Here is a 25298-nt window from a genome sequence, read left to right on the forward strand (position 1 = left end):
TGCTTGAATAAAAATAGATTTTTCTGCTTGCTGGCGGAAGGACCACAGAGAGGGAGCAAACTTAGGACATGTCTACACCAGCCATTTATCCCGGGATCATCCCTGTGCATCCAAATGACACACGGGATCCCGGGAGCAGGCAGGAATGATCCCTCCATTTTCCTGGGATAACCCTTAGGTGTAGAAAGGGCCTTAGCCTCTCTCAGCAGGGAGTTCCACAGCCTGGGTGCGGCCACTAAGAAGGCCACCACTGAAGGTGGTGCTCTTGAAAGAAGGGCCTCTCCATTAGCTCTGAAGACCCAGGCAAACTCATCCATGACCACGAGCCCTGCTAATGGAGGTTGTGGTCCAAAACATCTGCAGGGCACCAAGTTGGGGAAAGCTGCTTTGAGCAATCTAAAGTACTAGATATTATTACAGAAGTACAAGCATGACAAATTGACACTCCGTGCAGCAAGCAACAGCGTGAACAAGCATTGCATTTCCTCTTTGTATGGCTCTTGATAGCAGAAACTTCCTTCGCGTTGTACCAGAGGGAAGCAGAGTCGGTTGTGCAAAGCTTTGAGCAAGGAAACTGCCTGCAGGTGTTTTTTCCGACTAGGGAGAGTTAAAAGGGCACCATCAAAAGAGAAATCACAATAGTAGTATGATGCACGTCTTTGTATTCTGCAACCTCATATTATTTAGGGATTTGTTTGTTTTTCAAAAAAGAAGTCCTCCCTTTATTTTGATGTGCTTTGAAACTGCCTGTCACAAGTCAGCATTCTGTTTCTGTTCCCTTGCCTTTGTTAGTTCAAAGCTGTTTGCCTCTTTTGTAATATTTGTTTCCCAGTCCACAGAGGATTCCTGGCTCTTCTACAAGGAAAATGTATATGACACCTTGCAATGTATCTTTGCTGAAATTTCTAATTATAGACCATTTCTGTTGAGATTAGGGACTGAAAAGCTGGATTTGATGCTCAGGCGAAACGACGGTGCCATTTCCTGAGTCATCATTGTCTCACCTGGCTGTGCATCCTTCCCACACCAGTGGTGAAGGAGGAGCAAGAGCGGCTCTCTAACAGCCTACTATTGTTGGCCTTGTCTCCCCCTCTTCTCTTGCAGCCTGCCTCCTTCAAGCGGAGCTGGTGAATTATGAGCGAGTCAAGGAATACTGCCTGAAAGTCCTGAAGAAAGAAGGAGAGAATTTCAAGGCGCTCTATCGGTCAGGTGTAGCATTCTACCACCTTGGAGACTACAACAAGGCACTTTACTACTTGAAAGAAGCAAGGTCCCGGCAGCCAGCAGGTACTGGTGGAGAAGCCACCCTCAGATTGCATCTGTATTCATGCTCCTTAAAAAAATGAGTTTCCAAGAGGGACAAAGGCCATTTCTACTCCAGTCTGATAGTCTGGGCTGGTCACAGCTGCACAGGGACTCCCAGGGTCAGGGGGTCAGGGATGGGTTTTCCCAGGGATGAAGAAACCATGAGAAAACCTGCTTCTTCCTGTGGTCTCAGGATCGTCCTGAGACCATGGGAGGTGTGGGTGCCTGTCCCACCTGGAGCCACGCTTACTTGCGAGTAAGCGCAGCACCAGAAATGGGCATGGAGCCATGCAGAATGGCAGGGAGGGGGCTGGGGGGGGCGGTTTCGGGAGGGTTTTAAACTCACATTTCCGATGGAGCAGGGCCTTGCTCTTGTGTGACTGGCCCCGTTGCTTCAAAAAAAAAAAAAAAGGCACCCGCACCATCCCTGGAGGTGGCGCAGTCGTGTGGGCCCAGGGGGAGAATCTCGGAACCAGGAAATCCCAAGATCCTCCCCCTTCTCTCCCGGAAGTCCGGGAGGGGTAGAAAGGCCCAAAGTCTCCCCTCTTCACCCTAGTAGGATCCTCTGCTGATCTTTTCACATTTTTAAAAAGGGGGCAGAACGTCTGAAAAGAACTCCAATTTTGCAGCAGCTGGTCTTCCATATTAGCTGAAGGATTACCATCAGTCATACAACCCTACCCATATGCTGAGATCTATCTCAGGGGTCCTTCTGAATTGCTCACTGTTAAGATCAGTTAGGCTGGTGAACAGAAGAGAAAGGGGCATCTCAGTGATGGCCCCAACACGGTGGAACTCCATTCCTATTGGCTTATCCCCTTGTACCTTCTGTCTGTGTATTCAGGTGAGCCTTGAAGAACTTCATCTTCAATACTGCCATCAACAGAGTTCATAATTAGCTTTGTGTATCAGAACAGCTTCTCAATATCCTCTGTAGGTTTGTTAACACGGCTCTGTTTTCTTGTGTCATTTTGTGACACAAAATGCAATGAAAAAGTCTTTAAAAATAATTTAAAAAATAGAAACTGTCATTCACAGAGAGTGCACAGAAAGGGCAGTAAAAGATATTAAACTTGGCATGTATTTCCCTATCTCACAGGGGCAACTGCTGGTGTAGGCAGGGGAACACACAGCATAATGGCTGGGGCTGTAGTAGGAGCTGGAGCATTTCTAGGTCCCACAGAGCAGTTCAAGGCTGTGCTTACTACACTGCTTCAAAAGATGGGCTGGAGCATTCAATCCACTAAGAGGGAAAGCTCCCACCTGTTCCTTAGAACAAGCTCATTTTCAGAAGCAAAAATCTGATTCTATCTAAGTGAACCGTTGAGTGGCCCTCAGCTTAATTTCACAAGCCCTCTGCCAGCGGGCAGTTCAGGACTCTGGCAAGAGCGATCTGTCCTTCTCCTGGCAGCTGGCTGAGAGATACAACACATACTCATATACTCATATCAGTGTATGATAGCCAAATATAGTTCTAGGAAAGATTAATGAATAGTGTAGGCCAAATTTGATGTTCTTCTTGACTTGGCAGTGAGCCATGATGCCCTGTCATTTTTTTTTTTTAAAAAAATATTTAATAGCGACCAGTCTTTCAGACTTTCCAACATGTAACACAATTATAGCTCACCCTGTCCTAGGAAACTAGACTACCTTCAAGCCACTTTGAGCCAAGCAATCCCCTTGATTTTATGATGATGTTATCCAGGTCTTGAAAAACATTTTATCATCTTAGATGTGAGCCTCAGCATTTTGGGAACCAGCATCAGATTTTTAGGAACTGGTTCCCCACAAGGCTGAGGCATATTTTCAAATTCCTAGGAATCAGAGTCAACTTTCTAGGGCTGCAGGAACCAGATATTGAGATTTGTCTGGCTTGAAATTACCAACTCTTAGTGGAAGTTGCAGGAGAACTAAAACAAATCCCTAAAGGTGCAGGTCAGTTAACATAAAATGATTGTTTATAAAAAAAAAATTAGGAGATACATAAATCAGTTACATATACATTAATGTTATATAAAATAGAAATACATTATACATAAATAAAAACACAATACCCCCTTCAGCCACTAAAATCCTGTCAAACCGAAAGTTTTAACGTAACTCCTTGGAAGAAGATGTTGCAAATAACCCCACTGGAGGAAAGAGGGTTCAAGAGATGGAGGGAAGATGTCAAGAGAGCTTCACTCTGTTCTTCTTGTTCATACTTGAAGGTCAATCTCCAGAGGTCAGTCTGAGCTGACCACTGAAATGCTGCTGGGATGGTGAAAGGGCTATATAGAAATGTAATAAATCAATAAATGTTGAGGGTGGTTTGGTGGCCCTTAATGATCAAACAGAATCTTTTCCCTCTCTGTTTTGTAAAAGAATGGAAAGATATGAAACAGCAATTATCAAATTAATTCCAAAGTCATTCCCCCGCCCCCTTGTTCCTCCCATTCTTTCAATCTTGTTATTGCTATTTCTTACTCACCAGGTAAGTTACAAATCCTAAAGGATCCATGTCGCTCTAAAAATGCCGGTCAGAACGATAGTGTTTTTCTACGGTTGTTGAGTTTAATGGGTTTCTGTGGCAGCTGAGGGAGGGGTAGATATCCGTGAGGCAGCTCCATTCACCAGATGGGAAGCTGGGACTTTATACAAAGTATATGACATGATGTAAGGTCAACGTAGCTCGTAAGGCTAAAAAAAAAGGTAACGTTTTGAAAAAAAGAAAAGGATGCTATACTACTACAAACTTCCTTAACCTGGCACCCTCTGGAGGTGTTGGACCAACTCCCAAAATTCCCAGCCAATGCTATATTAGGCTGCTACAATATATTTAACCAGTGGAGGCTGGTGGCTCCAATGTCAGTGGGGTTGTAAATCCACTCTGGGTTTGAGTAAGATCTCTAAAGGAGCTCTCCAAGGTGCAAAGCACAACCCCTTTGGAGTTCTAACTGGTTCTGACTAAAATCTGGAGCAGATTCAAACACACACACCCTGACATTGGAGCCCCCAGCATCCACTGGGTTCAACCTTCCTCCCCCCACACCAAATATTGTCCATTGCATGTGCATCACCTAAAAGACTATTGGCAGTGTCCATTTGGGCAGTACCGATCAGCTCTTGGACCTGGGAACCGAACCCGAGATGACCTTCACAACTCCACTCCCCGGCAAGTTATCTGTGCTATCAAAACTGACGCCAGCAAGCACCTGATTGGGGGATAGGTGGGAAGACGCATCAGAGCCCTAACATGCGCCCAGGTTGAGGTCCAGGTCTGCTTCCACCAAAGACACACAGGACACGCAAGGTCTCCTCTGCCTTTACCGGGGCACGCCAACGTTGTCCTACGCTGCCCTCTCGGTATCCCACGAGGCGTTCTGCTTCCATCTGTCGTGTCTGAGCAGGATGCTGCCTGAAGCAGTTTCCACTCGGCTCAAACAGCTGCACACCCTATACTTGCTGCACCAATGTGTTTATACGCCCTTTCAGTCAAGCCTAGTTAGATTAGAGGCTGCTCTCTTTCCTCAGCATCTCAATTAGCCACAGGAAATGCCTAGCCTTGTCAAACTGAAAACCAATTAGAGGGGAGTACAGAATTATCCTCATTATGTGCCCCCCCGCCCCCCAGGAAAGCTAACTTAAGTTCAGGTGCTGGTCAACATTTCCAGCCATTGCATATTTCATCAGAATTATAACTTCTCCACACTTCTGCGCTTTTGTTTTAAGGCATAAAACCTGCTTTTCTTGATTTGTATAACATAAATAGTCATGGATATATGTTTTAAAAATGAGTTGCCTCAAAGCCACATTTTTTAAACAAGAACATTTAGGGCACAACCCGATGCATGTTTAGACAGAAAAAAGTCCTACAACCCCCAGCATTCCCCAGCTAGTATTGCCTGCTCTACGTGGGAGTGGCTCTCCAGGAACTCATGCAAAGAAGCCCCTTTTGCTTCACCTTAGAAATGTAGAATTATAGAATAGTAGAGTTGGAAGGGGCCTATAAGGCCATTGAGTCCAACCCCCTGCTCAATGCAGGAATCCACCTTAAAACATCCCTGACAGATGGTTGTCCAGCTACCTCTTGAATGCCTCTAGTGGGGGAGAGCCCACGACCACCCTAGGTAATTGGTTCCATTGTTGTCTAACAGTCAAGAAGTTTTTCCTGATGTCCAGCTGGCTTCCTGTAACTTGAGCCCATTATTCTGTGTCCTGCACTCTGGGATGATCGAGAAGAGACCCTGGCCCTCATCTGTGTGACAACCTTTCCAGTACTTGAAGTACTATCTTCTACCTGACCCTTTTTGTTGGAGATGCATCTCCTGCCCGACCCGCCATAGCTATTGGGAATCTGGATACTTGCGACAAGGTTGTTGGCAGGGAGCAACCTCGTCTCCTCCAGGCCTTGTCCAGTAGCACCATGGGGGCTAAACTGCTGGGCTCCATTCCTGTCCTGGCCTCACCCAGGTACATGAATTGTTGACATCAAGCTCCTGAGAGTTTCCTCTGAAACATCTCCCTGTAATTTTTGGCCCGTTATGAGCAACTTGTGGCCCTCCAGATGTTTTAGCCTAACTCTCAGGATCCCTCGCTATTGGCTATGCTGCTGTGGACTGATAGGACTTGTAGCCAAAAACATCCGGAGGGCCACATGTTGCCCATCCTTGTATGTGGGCCATTTCTTCTGAAGGCTCTATGGGTAAGTTCTGAGGAAAGAATGGTGCAATCAAGTAAATCTATTCCAGCTTCTTAAAATGGCAGGATATAGTACTGAGATGATAAGGGAGTTGAAGCACTCTGACCCAGGTATGGGCAACGTCTGGCTCTCCAGATGTTGTTGGCCTGCAAATCCCATCAGCTCTAGCCAGCATAGCCAATGTTGAAGAATGATGGGAGTTGCAGTCCAGTAACATCTGGAGGGCCACCACTCGCCCACCCCTGCTCTAAACACCACAGCGTTATGTAAACACTTGTTGTTACTATTACTACAGTCCTAGGTTTTTCTGTCTGTGAAATGGTGGCATTTATTCTTCTTTGCTTTTTGTGAACCTCACACGCTTGAGATATCACGAGCACGTAATGTCTTGTATATCTATTTAATAAGGATGCATTAGGACAAACCAGTGGAATATTACTTCTCTGAACAAAAGAATTTCTTAAATGGCCAGCAGGAATTTACTTCACAGAAGGCTCCTCTGTTCTGAAAGCCTGCTGCTGCTGGTGAAGCAAATCTGTGAAAGCTATTTATTTCCCTGCCAAGGGCTTACAGAGCTGCAGACTAACCTGCCCGAATTGCTTTTCCCTCCTGCCCTCTAACCTCAACCACAAAACACGCTGAGAGGAATCTGAGGTAATTGTGCAGTTCCCTCATTAATGGAGGCAGTTTGAAATCAGCCAGGAGCCCATTAAAAAGTTCATGGCAAGGTTTTTTACGTATATAAACCACGTGGGGCTGACACTAACTGGACTATTGGTCTGCCTATAATAGCGGAGACATTCTGCTTTGCTGTTCTGTGAGGATTTCTCTGTGCAGAGGGGCTCAGCCTCACCACTAGTAAACTCCTTCCTATTCCTTTCCCTGCAAGGAAAGTTGGCAAGGATTGGCCTGACCACCAGCCTTACATTTACTAAGTATTCCTCCTCCTCCTCCTCCTCCTCCTCCTCCTTCATTATCATCATAACAAACAGTGTGGTGTAGTGGTTAGAATGTTGGGCCAGGACTGGAGAGACCTGTGTTCTAGTTCCCATTTAACCATGAAGCTCACTTTAGGCCAGTTACTGACTCTCTGCCTAACTTCCCTTACAGGGTTGTTGTGATGATAAAACAGAAAGGAAGAGGGTCATGTATACCACATTGGGCTCCTTGGAGGAGAGGTGGGATAAAAATGTCACTAATAAATAAAATAAAATAAAAGCGTGCACGGCACTGTCGAGTACAAGAGGAAACGTCCCTGCCCAGGGAGCTTACAATCTAAAATGGAGCACAGAGGAAACAGCAGATGGAGAGGGAGAGAAATAGAGGCACCAGGGGTAAACAGGGTCACCATTGGAGGCTGTATCTGTTGCATGTGCATAGCCTTAGTTACAGGCTTAGTGGCAGCCTTCCTCAACCTGTTGCCCTCTGGATGTGTTGGATTGCAACTCCCACCAGCCCCAACCATTGATCATGCTGCTGAGTATGATGGGGATTGCAGTCCACACACATCTGGAGGGCAGCAGGCTGTGGTAGATGTATTCCACAAGGTGTAGTGAAGCCACCACTTTGGGTGGTTTTGAAAGGGGATTGGACAAATTCATGGCGGAGAAGGCTATCAATGGCTACTAGTCCTGATGGCTGTATGCCACCTCCAGTATCAGAGGCAGTATATCTATGTACACCAGTTGCTGGGGAATATGGGCAGGAGGATGGGTTACTGTGGACAGCTGTGTGAACAGAATGCCAGACTCGATGGGCCCTTGGCTGATCCAGCAAGATGCTGTTATGTTGTTATGGAAGGCTGCAGTTGGATATGGCAACCAGTTGGTTCTGCCAAAGGCTTCATGGAAAGGGGTTTTGAAGGTGGATTTGAAGGCAGTGAGAGAGGTGGCAGCACACAGGTGTTCTGGGAGGCAAGTCCAAGCATAGCGGCCACAAGGGGGAAAGCGTCGAGTCTTTTGATCACTGAGCAATGTACTGGAGAGTCTTTATTTCTTGAACCTGTGAGCTCCAAGTGTTACTGGAGCCAACAGGTTCGAGGTAATCCCCCTCCTCTGAGGACCCTCGTCTTATAAGGCAGGTGCACCGCCAGAAGTCTGCCATGACACCATGGATGATAGCAAAGTGGGGCATGCAGGAGAGAGCTGGGAGGTATTCCCAGCAAACACAGCCAGGATCTGGATTTGGGGCTTTGCAGTTATTAAGTGCAGCCTCCGTCCATCTTTCACAGATGCCTGAAATCACCACAAGGAGCAGCTCTGCCCTGAGATGTGCAGGCTCAGGACAGAGGCTGGGAAAGTGAGCCACTTTGGCAGTGGAAAGGGGGGCGTGGCTCGGTTGCAAACCACACGTAGTGCATTTGTGAAGTGTCACAGGCAGTCCTCCTCATCTTCAGATTAAGTGATCTCAATGGGGGATTTTGGTTGTTGTTGGTGTGTGTGAGTGTGTTTTGATGGGCAGGACTTCAGCAGCAGCTCCAGCACCACCTCCTCTTCCTCACATGAGGATAATATTAGGGAGACCATATGAACAGGAGGACAGGGCTCTTGTATCTTTAACAATTGTAGAGAAAAGGGAATTTCAGCAGGTGTCATTTGTATGCATGCAGAACCTGGTGAAATTCCCTTTTCATCACAACAGTTAAAGGCATAAGAGCCCCACCCCCTTTTGTATCTGTTCAAGAGGGCAGGGCTCCTGCAGCTTTAACTGTTGTGATGAAGAGGGAGTTTCACCAGGTGCTGCATGCATGCAAATGACACCTGCTGAAATTCCCTTTTCAATACAACTGTTAAAGATACAGGAGCCCTGACCTCCTTTTCATATGGTCACCCTAGATAATATAAGACTTTATATCCAATGGAAGACCTGTGGACATCGGTGAGAAATGTTTCTGCCATGTGACTTCCATCCCTTATTAGACTCTCCCAGTCACATGGAGAGTCTCTACATTAACACCAACTGCTACTAAGAATATTCAGTGCCCTCCAGCTGCTACTAAGAATGTACAATGATGTAAATAAGGTGTGCAGACTCCTTATTTACATCAGTGGTGGGCAACTGGTGCCCATCCAGATGTTTTAACCTTCAGCTCCCATGATCCCTCACCATTAGCTATACTGGCTAAGGCTGATGGAAGTTGTAGGCCAAAACATCTGGAGGGTGACAAGTTGCCCACCTCTGCCATACACGAGAGGGCTAATGCATGATAGGGCAAGACACTGGCATACAGTATATTACAGTGCCGCTTCATTTGGAAATGTTTCTCAGCTGTCTGCTTCCCCCCTATTTACAGCTACTTTGCCACCTTTTTTCTTCTTCTCCTTGTTCCTATTTCATTGTTCTTCCTCGATTAGTCAAATGAGCAATCCCAAGCAATAACGGATCATGCAGAGAATGGGGAAAATGTCATGGCACTACCTAGGCAATCAGATGCCACTGAAAACAGATGGAGCCAATTGAAAGACGGTAGTGGGGGTGGAGAGAAATAATGACTAGGAAAATTTCATCATACCCTGGGGAAAAAAATCCATCAAAAAAAGTGGTGCCATTTTTGATACAGCCAAAAATACTTTCAGCTTGATTGACTGAGCTAACAGTGACTGACAAAGAAAGAGATCTTGGGGTTACGGTGGACAGCTTGATGAAAATATTCATCCAGTGTATGACTGATGTGAAAAAGGCAAATTCATTGTTAGGCATAATTAGGAAAGGAATTGAAATTAAATTACCAATATTAAACTGCCCTTACAGAAATCTATGGAGCAACTACACTTGGGGCTTCTTTAAGCAAGTAATTTATAGTCTGCTCGTGACTGGCCACTCACAGAAGTTAACGGGTCATTTTGTGAGCCTCCTGCATGTCTCCCACACCTTCCCTCCATTATTCCGTTTAAAAATAAGCCTCAGAAAACCCAATTCTTCTGAAATATGCCTTGTGCATTCGAACTTGTGTTATAAAATGCCCACTAGAGGGTGGTGTCCCATTGAACTATGTGAGCTGGGAGGTTTTAAATTACAGGCCACGTGGTTGCTCCTGGTTTCAAATGTGGAAGAGAAGCAGGAAGCACAGCAATGCAGTTTTCCTTTAATCTAAAGGGCTTCTTGGAATACTGCATACAGTTCTGGTGACCACACCTAAAAAAAAGATATTTTAGAATTGGAAAAAGTGCAGAAAAAATGGGCAACTAAAATGATCAAGGGGCTAGAGTATCTCCCCTATAAGGAAAGGCTACAACATCTGGGATTGTTTAGTTTAGAAAAAAGGCAAGTGAGGGGAGTCATGATACAGGTGTATAGAATTATGCCTGGATAGGGAGACATTTCCCCCCCTCTCTCATCATACTTTAAACGCAAAGTAAATCGTCATATAGTTGCAGCACTACATGAACGCAAAGAAAATCACATTAAACTGTAAGAGGAAATAAGAAAACTGCAACGTTACAACTGGAAATTCTGGCATCCCCTATTAGTGGAAGTGTTGCGGGGAAAACCTATATAAACAGGGGCTAAAAATTGCTTTAGTGAAGGATTTCCCCAGCCCAGAGAGGGGATTGGTGAAAACAGATGAGCCCTGCTGTATCTTCCAGTCTTTGCTCCTAAGATTAGTTTTTCCTAATAAAGTCAAAGAGCCTGCATTATGACTCGCCAGAGAGATTTCTGGCTAGTAAGGCACCGAAAGTGTCTCGTGGCGTAAACCTGACTCAAATCTTGTTTTGCCTCCCAGCTCTTGAAAAGGGAACACATTTGAGAAATTATCCATGTGAATGAATTTGTGCTGTGGGTCATTGGCTCCCTTTCTTATTGTGCGGCTGGGAAGCATGGCTTCCAATTTGCACATTGTATGCAGCACGGTAATCCTCCCCCCACCCCTTCTCCCTCCACTTTAGCTATCTGATCGCTGCAAGCTTGAGCATGTGTGATTTCCTAGCCTGTCTAGGTAATTATCACTCACAGTGTTCACTGGGCATTCATTCAAGGTGTCAAATGCGTGCCATTGAGAAGTTCACAGGGGATACAAGATCTGTATATTTTTACAAAGGCAAAGAAGATAAGGTGTGTTTATTGTCCTGTTTTTATTTTTGGGTTAAGGTGTGTTAGAAGTTTTATGACCAATAGATATGATGTGTCATATACAATGTCACTCCAAATATTTTGAAATCTTCAGCAAAGTCTCAAATCCACTCCAAGGTCAGCCACTACGATCTCAGTTTCTGTATTTCTGAGCCAATGGCTTGGGCTCAGATCTACACCTTGAGTCAAATCGTTACAAATGTGGAATAAAAAGTGGGATATAACACTATGGGCATCTTCAGATGGGGCGTTTTTTCCCACAATTTACCGCTTCTTCCTGTTCTGGATTCTTTGGGGGATTTAAATGGGGTCTTTATATAGCCGTGTTGTTGTTGTTTTATGTGTTAATGCATAAAAAAGAGAACCATGTAAAAGCTGCAAAATCACCAAATCAGGTGTGATCAGGGAAAGGGGTCATGGCTATCTGGAGAACTGTAGAGGTATGGATTTGGCCCACAGGCCTAAGTTCCCCGCCCCTGACCTAGATGGTTGACAATGGCTCCATTCAGAAGTCACCTTAAACCATGGGTTTAACCATGGTGAATAAGGCAAAAAGCCTTATTCACCATGGCTAAACCCATGGTTTAAGGTGTCTTCTGAATGGGGCCAATGTGATGGTAAGTACAATTTACCAATTGTTTGAACAGTGAGATGGAGATGGTAGAGAAAAAGAAAAGGCATGCAACAGAGGTCACAATCCCAAGAATCTCCTTGGCAGAGAAAGTAATTTTTGACGTATTTTGTGCGTAGTAGAACATATGAAGAGCCTTGCTGGATTAGATTAAAAGTCCATCAAGACCAACAACAACCGGCTTGATGCTTCCAGGAAGGCCACACGCATGGCACAAAGGCAACAGTCCCCTGGTGTTCAGAGGCATACCCCTTTCATGATTAATTGCCATCAACAGATTTATGGACTATTGTGACACCTCCAGCAGCATGTCCAGGAAACATAACCCAGACCCACACAAATGAAGGACTGCGGCTATGCTGATTGGAATGGACTCAGTTTTCAATGAGTCCCATTGAGTTCTATGGTGCACAAGCATATAGGCTATAATCTGGAAGACCATTGGAAGGCTGCAAAACATGCTGCATGCCCCTAACAGTGCCGCTAGTCATCTCTGTAATATCTTGACCTTTCTTTGATGGGCATTTCACCCTTAGCAATTAAGAAATAAAATTTGAGAATGTGGTTTCACATGAATGGTAGTTGCTTATACATTTCAAGCAGGGAGCTATACTAAGCAGGTGTGTTTTAATTCTCTTCCTGTGCAGATACCAATGTTGTACGGTACATCCAGCTGACAGAAATGAAGCTTAGCAGATGTTCCCAGAGGGAAAAAGAATCGTTGTGAGAAGACACCCAGCTCAGTGGGCCTGAGTGGACACTTCCTCCCCTGAATGCCCATTGGATGGATGTGCTCCTGCCAACCCCTGGGCTCCACTTTAGTTGACAGTTTCTCTGCCCACTCCCATCTTTATGTTTGATCTGAGCTCGGACGAGTTGTTCAGTTTTAAAGAAGAGACTCCAACTCTGGATCTGGCTTTGGCTGTTTGCCAGCACGAGGACGACGACATTCCAGCCCTCTTAGCACAATTCCTACATTCAGCCATGTTCTGGGACATTGGCTGAAGGTTTGGAGGGAACAATGGAGAGAGATGACCTTTGCCTTGTGCTTATTTTTTACTGTTGTTGTTCCATCCACCAATCAACCAACCAACCAGCCAACCAACCGGAGGCTCACCCTTTCTCCTCGAATGTTGAGGTGACAGCAAATGAAGATAGCCTTCAGCCATCTCATGTGAGACGGACCCCCACATTGGCTGCTTCTCTGCACTTTTAGATTTTCAAGATCCAGAGAGAAGCCACCTCCATCTTGATCCCATGCCACTGAGACTCATTTGCAATACATTCTGCTTCAAGCACCGGGGGAAATATACGTTAAGCAACAAGCTCTAAAAACAGGGAAGGGCTTTGAGGACATGATGGAACCTGAAAGATAATGTGAAAGGACTGTATTGTTTGGGAAATAAAACTGTGGAATGATTAACTAATATTAAATACATATCATTTAACAGGCAGCAGCTATCCCATGTATGATTTTTTAGAACGCACACTTGGGCCCTGACACCTAGAGGGGCAGCATGACCTTGCAGCTAGTTTCAGCTTAGGCAGTGGAAACTGGAGCACCAAATTATGATTTTGCCACTGCCTTCATATGCATCTGTGGGCAAGTCACTCACCTTTTCCGTGCCTCAGTTTCTCCATCTGTATGCAGGGACAATAATGCCACCGTACCTCATAGGGGGTGTTGTGAAGATTTGTTAGTTGATGTTTGTACAGTGCTAAATATTATTATTGGCACACTGGACTGAGTTTGCAATCCTTACATCTTGTTTTGCTACCTCTCTACATCTTCTTCCTTTCATTCACACTTAGAATATGAATACTATTACATATATATATATATATATATATATATATATATATATATATACATACACACACACACACACACACACACACACACACACACGTATTTCTTACCTGCCTCTCCCTCTGGATCGAGGTGGGGAACAACATTGAATACAAAAATACTATAAAATGACTGCAAAAGATACAAAGTGAACAAACCATAATCCTAAGAGCCATGCAGTTCATTAATTATCTCAGTAAGGATGGAGCAGGCTGCAATTGTCCAAGCCTCCCCCCAAAATCCCCTGAACTATAGGGGATTTTAGGGCAAAATCCAGTCAAATGTGGTGCCTTTATTGATTTCAATGTGAAAACTAAGCACGTTTTTAACTGTCATTGCAATCAAAGTGCATAATTTTCATGGATCATAATTTCCAAGGCCCACAGTGCTCAGCATTTTTGCCGCTACAAACATATTTAGCTGCCTTATACTGAGCCAGGCCATGGGTACATCTAACCCTAAGGCCTGAGATCAAGAAGTGTTGGAGATTGAACGGGGGTGGGAGGGGGGGAATCTGCTCTGGATCTATCATTGAACTCTGGGTCCTAGACCTACAAAGAATTGATGTGAATTCCTGTGCGTGGGGTAACCCATTCTGTATTATCTGGGGTCTGCTTAAAGTTTTAAAGGTTGGAGTGTAGGGGAGGGGTTCTGCATTAAATCCACAGTTACTATTTTGTTGAAGGTGGTATTGGTTTGGGAAGTTTACATTTTCCAGAAATTTAAACCACTGGATTTTAAACCTAGAAAATGCAGTTATTCAAATGGGGCCACCTTGTGATTCAGAGTGTTCCTACATGAGGCTTTTTTGTACATTCATAATTGCTCACTCACAATAGTTTTAGGATCCTTTACACAGTGTTGTCATCCTCCAAGTCGTCTCCCAAGCTTTGCAACCATTATTGCAGAGGGTTTTTTCCTCTCATAAGGAAAGTTTAGCATTTTTTTCTGAATGGTGTTATAAAATCCCGTGTAATTGCATAATCCTGCTCAGCACTATCTAGTGGTTGTATAATGCAACTTACAGAAAGGCAGAGAAAGACCACCACCACCACCACCACCCAAAAAAAAATGTGTAAAAGAGCTGATCTTAATCTCACAAAGAAACTGCAAGCAAAAGCCCTGGTAAACATGCGGAATAAAGGCCATATGTAGAAATTTCCAGAAGCAACCAGCTATCATACATTTTCTGTGAGGTAAATGATAAGAAACACACTTTCCTGCCCATGCCCATGCCTGAACCATTTTGTGACTTTTAAAAGAAATGCTTTAAGACAACCCCCATTTGGGGGAAGACCAATATTAATAACAGCCAAGCCATGACTGAGGGTGCCAAACCATCATTCGTTTAAACATGAAACAACATTGTCAAATGCTGAAATTAGCCTAAAGCACATTATGTACAAGAGGCCAGGCAGTATTGTCATGTTGTCTGTAGGTCTAGGCAGATGTTCAGTCATGGGGCAGCATCCAATGTGACATGAGTGCTAACACAAATCTCCACAGATACTCACTACACAAACCCGACATGCCAATTGATCCAGTTGAGCTTTTAACTTAGTGCGCCACATGAGAGTCAGGCCCCACATGTGTTCCTTTTTGCCATGCCTTTGTAACCCCTACTCCCAAACTCAAAAAAAGAAAAGTGGACCAGTGATGCGTGGTGAAAATTGCCACAGCTGTTGGGCAGCTGTTTCCCACAGCTGGGCAGCCTACTTACGCTTGCTTTTCATGCAGCTAACTATGGGAATGATTGCCAGGTGACCGAGGGCAAGCACTGAGAGAGAGATGGAAAATTGCCACAGCTAGGAGAGGGGGGGAAACCATGGGCAGAACAGGCCCTAAAAATATTGCAATCGACACAAATAGAATAACTCTCCTTGCCTTTTCATAAAACAAATAATAATAACCAAAGTCCACAGAGTTTTCTAATTGTTATTAAAATGGAAATATTCCTAAATGGCTACTTGAAAGGTTTTGCCTCGCCCCTGTTCACTTGCTCAGGAGGATGCCCAGGTGAACAAAAACTGAGGGTTTCAAAAGAATGGAAGTGAACCACAGGAAAGTCTTTTACTTGAAACACAGAAGATTGCTGTCTGACATGGTGCTTTTTCCGTTAATATTCACTGTGGGCAGAAAAGAAAGAGCACCTGCAGATTTAATAATATCTCACTTCAGGTTTGCTGTTGGGCAGGCATACGTTTCTGCCAAGAGACCTCCAATAATATATATATATATATATATATATATATATATATATATATATATGCAGAGGAACACATCAAAGTAATTGTATGAGGGGAATAAGAATTAGCTTGGTTCCTAACTAAAGGACATGCCCCATGCAGTAACGAATGCCCACCCTCCTCCCCATGTATTTGCATACAGGTGAAGGAAGTTCTGGCTCCTGCAGAGGTGCCTCAACATGGTTAAGATCTAATGTGCAATAAAGGCTTATGGAAAGGAAGGGTTAGGCCAGGGTTAGAAAGGAGGGCAACACAGCAAAAATAAGGAACTTGATAGATACATCATTATGAGTCAGGCCTTTGAAAAGTGTAAATAATTGCTGAGCACAGCAAAATGTGGGACTGTTTCCAATCTTTAAAGCTGTTTTCATGGCATATATTGCATATTTCATCCATGAACTTGGCTGAAAACAAAGGGAACCTGGCATTGAAGATCTGCCTTCAGTCTGCAGAATCGAAATTTCATGGACTGCAGTGTTAATACCCTTTAATGTTAATCATTGTGTCAAAAGAAGCATATTCTTAACAGCCAAACAATTTTTCAAACACACATACACACACACACTTCGAAATTAGACAATATGAGGCAATTGTGGAGAAGAACATAGCAGTCATAGTTAAGATTCATCAGAAATACTTCAGGAACTTGCTCAAGAGGTAGGGGAAGATTTGTTCAATACTTTCTTCTAGTGCAGAAAAGAATATAGCTTTCATTTGTTTTATCTGAAACAACACCTTTGCATGATACCTACTTATTTTACCTTTTGTACCCTGCTTACTAAATCTGAGCCTGAGCACAAACTCTGTGCCCAGGCTCACATTTATGGTTGTCGCTGGTGTTTCATGCTGGGCTTGACAATAACTCCAAGAATACCTTGACCTTTTAACCATCTACTTTAATCTTCTCAAAATTGATACAGACTTGAAATTGTTTTCCTATAGTCTGAGACGACATTATACAAGATAAATTGCTAAATGCACATCTGAGCATCTGTACAAATGCAAATATTCACGAGGGTTTAGATGGTGTGGTAACACAGGTTGTGCTACTACAGGATGAATATATATATATATATATATATATATATATATATATATATATATTACCCACGTCTCCCTCTGGATTGAGGCGGGGTACAACACAAATGCAAAATACCATAAAATACATATAATTAATTAAAACATATAAAACTAATACATTATTAAAAAGCAGCACATTATTAAAGGGCATCTTAAAATTCAACTGGATAGGCCTGCCGGAAGAAATCAGTCTTTATGGCCGTCTTAAATTCCAGAAGACTCTTTAAGTTGGATCAGAACAAAGAAGCCGTAATATTGTCTAAAGAATTACTGGTATCGGCATGGTATGACGAACATTGCAGGATTACAAGGTTCGTTTCTAGCTTTAAAATGGACTAGCTTCGCAACTTGCTTCTTACTGTACTGAAACTACAGCTGTAGCAACGTGTGTGTGTGAGAGAGAGAGAGACAGACAGACAGACAGAATACACATCCTCAAATATAAAAAAGGGACTAACTACAGGTGATCCAAATTTCTTTATATTATACGAACTTTTGAGCTCCCCAGAATTCTTCATCATGTTAGTGGGGTTGGGAAGAGGAAAAAAGTTGGCCTAATAAAGGTATTGCCCTAATATGGATTTGGGAATTGTTTTTGTTTCCAACTTGGTTTTTCAGCTTTCTTTCTTTTTTGTCAGAGTTAAAGATGGAAGAGAGTCATTCGGGCAGCCTTCCCCAGCCTGGTGCCCTCTTGATGTTTTGGACGTCAACTCCCATCAGCCTCAGCCAGCATGGCGAGGAATCATGGGAGTTGTAATCCAAAACATTTGGAGCAGCTGCATTATGGTGTTTTGAGGATGACCTTGGTCCAATCGAGTTGAGACTCATATGTTAGCTATTTGCTACTCTACACTACCCTTTATATATACATTCATGCATTTTTCCTAATGTTGGCATTAAGCATGCAGTTTAAATGCATTGTAATTGCTGACGGAACTTTTAATGTTCACCTTACCCAGAAGGAAACATATGGACAAATCTCTTTTCTGATTTTGCTTAGCAAAGGCAGCTGGGGGATTTGAAGTTGGAGGTAAGTGCTGAGCACAAAGGATCCTTTCCTCCCTCCCTCCCTCTGCCTTTTAAAAGCTACAATGGCTTACAAGGGTAACTGATTTGTCAGCCATCCCCCCCCCCCCGGCCTTTTCTAGTTTTGACAACCTGAGACAGACAGCTTGGAACAAACTCAGAGAGAGCAGCTTACCGGGCAAATTGTAAGAGTCAGCTTGTTCAGAGGACCTTGCAGAAATAATACATAGTGGTATTTATGCATTTTGCAGTACAGCTTGCTATGCAACATTATAAAAATAACCTTTTCTTTCTCCTGTAGTATCACACAGAGTTCAGAGACAGTTTTGATGAGAGTTGTTTTGTAAATAGATTCCCATTAATCAGCAAGAACTACTCCTCGTGCGCTTTGCAGAGTAACACCTGCTATAGGGAAAAGACTGGCTACTCCTGCCAACAATTATTTTGAGAGAGAAAGAAAGCTAGAAGCATTTTATTGGGAATGTTTTCACAGAACATCAGCTCTAGGAAAAGTGAGCAAAATTAGGCCTTTGCCAGTCTCACCCAAACTTTAGACATAAAGAAGCACCATACTGGATCAGACCGAGGGTCCATTTAGTCCAGCATTCTGTTCACACAGTGGCCAACCGGGGGGGGGGGATCTACACTATTGCTTTTAAAGCGCTTTAAAGCAGTAATGTAGATTTCCCCCCCCCCCCAGCTGTCGAGCAGGAACCCTTAAGCAGGACACGAGTGCAACAGCACCCTCCCACCCATGTTCCTCGGCAACTGGTGCACACAGGCTTATTTCCTAGCCATTGATAGCCTTCGCCTCCAGGAATGTATCCAAACTCCCCCTTTTAAAGCCATCCAAATTGGCGGCCATCACTACATCTTGTGGCAGTGAATTCTATAATTTAACTGTGCGCTGTGTGAAGAAGTCCTTCCTTTTATTTCTCCTGAATCTCCCACCAATCAGCTTCATGGGATGATGCTGGGTTCTACTATTTTGAGAGAGGAAGGAAAATGTCTCCCTATCCACATTTTCCACACCATGCACATTTTTTTACACCTCTATCAGGTCTCCCCTTAGCCTCCTTTTTTCCAAGCTAAACAGTTCCAGCTGATGTAACCTTCCCTCATGGGAGAGATGCTCCAGCCCCTTAATTATTTTAGTTGCCCTTTTCTGCACTTTTTCCAGCTCTATAATATCTTTTTTTAGGTGTGGTGATCAGAACTGTACACAGTATTCTAAGTGTGGTTGCACTATAGTTTTGTATAAAGGCAGTGTGCTACTGGCCGTTTTATTCTCAATCCCTTTTCTTATAATGCCTAACATGGAGTTTGCTTTCTTTACAGCGGCTGCACACTGGGTTGACATTTTCATCCAGCTGTCCACCAAAATCCCAAGATCTCTTTCTTGTTCGGTCACCGCCAGCTCAGATCCCATTTGGTTATACTTGAAGTTGGGTGGTTTTGCCCCAACATGCATCACCTTACACTTGCTTACATTGAAACGCATCTGCCATTTGGATGCCCACTCTCCAGCTTGGAGAGATCCCTTTGGAGCCCTTCACAATCCCTGTGTGTTTTAACAACCTTAAATAATTTGGTGTCATCGGCAAACTTGGCCACTTCACTGCTCACTCCTAATTCCAGATCATTTATGAACAGGTTGAAAAGAATTGGTCCCAATGCCGATCCCTGTGGGACCCCACTATTTACTTCCCTCCATCAGGAGAATTGACCATTTATTCCTACTCTCTGCTTTCTGTTCTCTAACCAGTTCTTGATCCATAAGAGGACCTCTCCTCTTGTCCCATGCCTGCTAAGTTTGTTCAGGAGTCTTTGGTGAGGGACTTTATCAAAAGCCTTTTGGATGTCCAAGTAAACAGTGTCCACCGGATCACCCCTCTCTACCAGTCTCTAGCCTCCTCCCTTCCTTCTGTCTGTTCGGCTGTCTCCTTGGACTCAGCTGTCTCCTTCTTTAACTCCTCCTTATCTTCAACTCTTGATAATCTTGCTCCATCTACAACTCGGATAGTTCGCCCTTCTCAACCCCAACCATGGCTCACCTCTTCCCTCCGCTACCTTCGTTCTTGCTCCCGGGCAGCTGAACGCCTTTGGCGTAAGACCAGGGACCGGGCAGACTTTGTCCATTACAAATTTGTACTCTCCTCTTTCTCTTCTGCCATCTCACTGGCCAAACAGCAGTACTACTCAACGCTGATCCAATCAAATGCTAGGCATCCTCAGCGGCTCTTTGCGTCCTTCAATTCTCTTCTGAAGCCTAATCCGCCATCTCTCCCCGCCTCTCTGTCTGCTAATAACTTTGCCTCTTTTTTCAATGCTAAAATCCAAACTATCCGCTCTGATCTGGCCAGCTCTGCTCCTCTTCCAGTTCCTGTTCCTCATCTGTCAGCTCCTCCTGCAAATTTCTCTGCGTTTCCTTCGGTCTCTGCGGATGAACTGTCTACAATACTGCGCTCTTCGAAGCCTTCCACTTGTTCTCGTGATCCGATTCCTTCTCGCGTCTTTATTAATCTTATTCCTGCTATCCTCCCTTCCTTGCTACATATTATTAATCTTTCTCTGTCCTCTGGTTCATTTCCTTCTGCTTTTAAACATGCTACAGTCTCTCCCATTCTCAAGAAACCTACTCTTGATAGGCTATCTCTGTCTAACTACCGACCTGTCTCTTTGTTGCCGTTTGTTTCAAAGATCCTGGAGCGTGCGGTCTACTCTCGCTGTCTTGACTTTCTTTCTAGTAACTCTGCTTTGGATCCTTTTCAATCTGGATTCCGTCCTCTGCATTCCACCGAAACAGCCCTTACTAAGATCACCAATGATCTCCTTACTGCCAAGTCTAAAGGCCATTATTCTGTTCTTATTCTCCTTGATCTAACTGCAGCCTTTGACACGGTTGATCATGATCTTCTCTTAGATTCCCTTCATGACCTTGGATTTTGTGGCTCTGTCTATAACTGGTTTGCCTCCTATCTAGCGGGTCGCTCTTTCAGCGTGTTGACTAATGGCAGCTCGTCTTCCTCCTTTCCCCTTTCAGTAGGGGTTCCGCAAGGCTCGGTGCTTGGCCCGCTGTTGTTTTCCTTATACATGTTGCCCTTGGGCAAGCTTATTCAATCTCATGGCCTCCAATATCATCTGTACGCCGATGATACACAACTATATCTGTCATCTCCGGAACTTTCTCCTGATGTTCACGATCGTATCTCGGCATGTCTTTCAGATATCTCAGCTTGGCTGCTTCATCGTCGCTTGAAGCTTAACATGGCAAAGACTGAATTGCTTGTTTTTCCTCCTAAACCTTCTCCTCATCTCTCATTCTCTCTTACTGTCAATGATGTTACACTTACTCCGGTCAAGGAAGCTCGTAGCCTTGGCTTTATCTTTGACTCCTCGCTCTCCTTTATTCCTCATATTGAGGCAGTAGCTAAATCTTGTCGATTTTTCCTGTATAATATTGCCAGGATTCGATCATTTTTGTCTGTCTCTTCTGCCAAGACGCTTGTTCATGCACTGGTTATTTCACGGTTGGACTACTGCAACCTTCTTCTCTCTGGCCTTCCTTCTTCTCACATCAGTCCGTTGGTTTCTGTTCACCACTCTGCCGCAAAGATCATCTTCTTGGCTCGCCGCTCCGACCATGTTACTCCGCTTCTGAAATCTCTTCATTGGCTTCCAATTCACTTCAGAATCCAATATAAACTTCTCCTGTTAACCTTCAAAGCTTTTCACGGTCTAGCTCCTTCCTATCTTTCCTCTCTCATCTCACACTATTGCCCCGCTCGTGCTCTTCGCTCCTCTGATGCCATGTTTCTCGCCTGCCCAAGGGCCTCTACTTCCCTTGCTCGGCTTCGTCCATTTTCGTCTGCTGCCCCTTACGCCTGGAACACTCTTCCAGAACATTTGAGAACTACAAGTTCAACCACAGCTTTTAAAGCTCAACTAAAAACTTTTCTTTTTCCTAAAGCTTTTAAAACTTGATGTTGTGCAGACTTCTACTGTTACTTTCTACTGTTAGTTTTTCCCTACCCTGTGCCTGCTTACCCTACCCTGTACCTGTTTGCATTCTCTTCCCCTCCTTATTGTTTTACTATGATTTTATTAGATTGTAAGCCTATGCGGCAGGGTCTTGCTATTTACTGTTTTACTCTGTACAGCACCATGTACATTGATGGTGCTATATAAATAAATAAATAATAATAATAATAATAATGTTTGTTGACACTCTCAAAGAATTCTAGTAGATTAGTGAGACAGGACTTGCCTTTGTGGAAGCTGTGTTGATTCTTCTTCAGCAGGACCTGCCCTTCTATATGCTTACTACCGTAATTTTGTCTTTAATAATGCTTTCAATCTGGAACAGATGTCAAGCTAACCGGCCTGTAATTTCCACCTTAGATACACCTGGAGAATTTTGACAGCATAATTCAATTTTGCCACAAAGCCACCTGATTACATATTGTAGAGAAACATTCTGTGGCACAAGTGATGCCATGTAGTTGTCTGTGTCAGTAGTAGTGGTCATTTTAAGGACACTTGGTTAAGGATGCTTCCAGTGTATGTGGGCCCTCCGTGCTATTTGCATGGGAATAATGTTAATCAGGATGGACAGCAGAAGATGGAAAGCCAAAGAGAGTAATCTCAAAATCAATTGGCCATTCTGGCTAATGCACATTTGTACTTAGAGAATGCAAACACGCACACATATATTTTGGAGTATCATGTGACAGAATGGCCGTAGCCATTTGGCTATTGGGCAGTATAAAAAGGTAATAAATAAATAAATATTAGCCTCCTCTTCTCTACTGGCAGATTAATTTGGCCCTTGCCTTGAAATGTGTCACGACAGGGAGAATCCACAATCAGAGCTCCTGACACATTTTTCTTTCTTTGCTAAAAGCAGCTGCAGATGGCAATTGGCTCTTGTCTATAGCAGTTAGCCCCCCTACCCCAGTGCCATTTTGCCAATGTTTGCCATCCCCCTGAAGCTGGCATAAGCCATGGAGAGGGGTGAAACGTAGGGCTCATTTACACGAAGCAGAATATTCCACTATGAAACTGGTATGAAAGCGGTATATCAAAGGCAGGAGCCACACTGCTCCTTTATAGCGGTATTGAGGCGCACTGACAACTGTTGGGGCCCATTGACATGTACCATATATCGCTTTCATGCCACTTTCATCGTGTTATATCCTGCTTGGTGTAGATGTGTCATGGGCCCCAACAGTTGTCAGTGCATTTCAGTGCCACTATAAAGCGGTAGTGTGGCTCCTGCCTTTTATATACCGTTTTCATAGTGGAATATCCTGCTTGGTGTAGATGAGCCTGTAGTCAGTTAGTCCTCTTGATTTGCCACACCAGAAAGTGCCTGAGTCAGTACTGAGTCTCTGACAATGTGCTTTAAAGTTCCCTGTCCACAATCTACCTTTGCCTGCAAAAGTATGCTGCATGGCCTCTTCTCAGTAAGCTTTTATTAAAGTTGTTAGTTTTGCATCCTCTGGGTGGTTTTCTCTTTGTGATATACCTCAGGTGTACAGTAAAGATCTGCTCCCCCCCCCCAGTAACAGCAGTGTGTGCGTGCTTGCGTGTGTGTGTGTGTGTGTGTGTGTGTGTTCTAAACTGTGAAAGCTCTGCCTCCCCAGCACTGGGTTCTTGGTCAGTCAGAAATCCCTCCACATGTCTGTCTTTAAGCAAAGTGGCGGTAGGGAGGGATCCTAGTCTAGTTCCGGCCTGACAGGTCAACAGTTGTCATCCTGAAGGTGAGGTTTGTAGCCTCCAAATGCACCACCTGCTTATCACTGATCTCTTCATCATAGACAATAAAATGAGGGTGGCAGAAGGTACTATGGATGTTGACACACTATTATACAGTAATACCAAGGGAGAGCTTTTGTATAGTTAACTACAGCAAGACGTTTAAGGAAAAAGCAAGGGGGGGCTGGGAAAGAGAAAATTTAGGCATTTAAAGAAAAATAAGGGCACAATCCTATGCATGTTTAGACAGAAACAAATCCTGCAGCTCCCAGTGGAATGCTGGGAGTTGTAGGATTTGTTTGTGTTTAAACATGCATAGGATTGTGCCCTAAGAGTGTGTTTCAACTTAAAAAGGAACAAGAGGGGCCTGCAAGAAAACGTAATATTCTGGGGTGCTCCTGTTCAGGCAGAGTTCTAGCCAGCCATGCCCCTTTCCAGAATACTCCATCCCACTCATCCCCACTTCCCCTCCACCAGACAGCATCCATGCCCCCTTAGGATTTTTCTAAAACACTTTGCACTCTTGCAAACCTTGGGGCTCCCCTTAGCCTGCTGGTGCCTTCCATCTTCTTTGTGGGTGGTGCAGTTTCGGTTGCATAAGAATGAGCAATTAGTATTTAAGACAACAATTTCTTCTTAACTTGGGAAGAGGTCCTTGTTTGAACTGAGCTTCAAAACTGAAGTGACAAAATGCACACAACTAGAGCCATTCAGTTGTGCTCTCCTACTGACCTACATCCAGTGTTATGTAGGTTCTCTAATTGCTAGGCCCTATACATGTCTACTAAGAAGTAAGCCCCACTGAATTCAGTGGGACTTACTCCCAGGTAAGCATGTATAGGAGTGCACCTTTAGAATCGAATTTTGTACCCTTGCAACTTTGGCTTCTTTAGATTAAAGGGAAACCGTATTCGCTTACCAGTGCTTTGCTTCCTGCTTCTCTTCCATAATTGTAATGAGCTGAATTACATGGGAGGAGAGAGACAACCACGTGATCTGTAATTAAAATCTTCAGTGCTCGTAATATTGAATGGAACAGCGCCACCTAGTGGGTGTTTTGTAGCACAACTTCCTCTGCACACAATAGGAAATCTCAAGATATTCCAGAAGAATTGGGATATCTGAGGGTTTTTTTTTTTTTTTTGGTGGGGTGGGTGTTAATAGAATAACCAGGGGAAGGAATGGGAGACGTGCAGGAGGTTCATGATGGCATCAAAAGGACCTGTGAAGTTTCATGAGTGACCAGTCACGAACATGCCTTATTTCGTTCATGTGAAGAAGCCCTTCATATCTGTCTCTCTCATTAATGTATGTTTTTAGCTCTCTTTTTTTAGCAAAAAAAAGCTCAAAAGTACACAAGCAACACTTGGGTAGTCTGAGAACCAAAAGAAGAGGGATTTTAATTTGTTTTCAAAAGATCAGAGGCAGGGGCAGGTAAAGTTTCACTGCCTTGCATAACTTTCACCTCCTTCACAATTAGCATGGCCTTTTCAGTGGTGGTTTCCTGGCTCTGGCTGGAATAGGTTCCTGGTGAAAATTCAGCAGACTACCCTTTCAGACAGCAAACTGAAAACATTCTTTCAATAGGCTTCCAATACCATTTTAAATTAATTTTTTTAACAGAACTGCTGTTACTAGATTGATACTAGCAAC

The 25298-nt window shown here is 44.0% G+C and overlaps 1 protein-coding gene across 1 annotated transcript in view; it reads left to right on the forward strand.

Moving 5' to 3' along the window:
* The window catches only part of TTC9 (tetratricopeptide repeat domain 9), a 39140-nt gene extending 25726 nt beyond the window's left edge, over window positions 1–13414 (forward strand). The window contains exons 2-3 of the mRNA XM_063117603.1: window positions 1105–1287; window positions 12335–13414. Coding sequence (XP_062973673.1) covers window positions 1105–1287; window positions 12335–12414 — 263 coding nt within the window. The 3' untranslated portion in view covers window positions 12415–13414. The remainder of the gene's footprint in view (window positions 1–1104; window positions 1288–12334) is intronic.
* The last annotated feature ends 11884 nt before the right edge of the window (window positions 13415–25298 follow it).

The sequence above is a fragment of the Elgaria multicarinata genome, chromosome 2 (genome assembly GCF_023053635.1).
Source record: "Elgaria multicarinata webbii isolate HBS135686 ecotype San Diego chromosome 2, rElgMul1.1.pri, whole genome shotgun sequence".
NCBI lineage: Eukaryota > Metazoa > Chordata > Lepidosauria > Squamata > Anguidae > Elgaria > Elgaria multicarinata.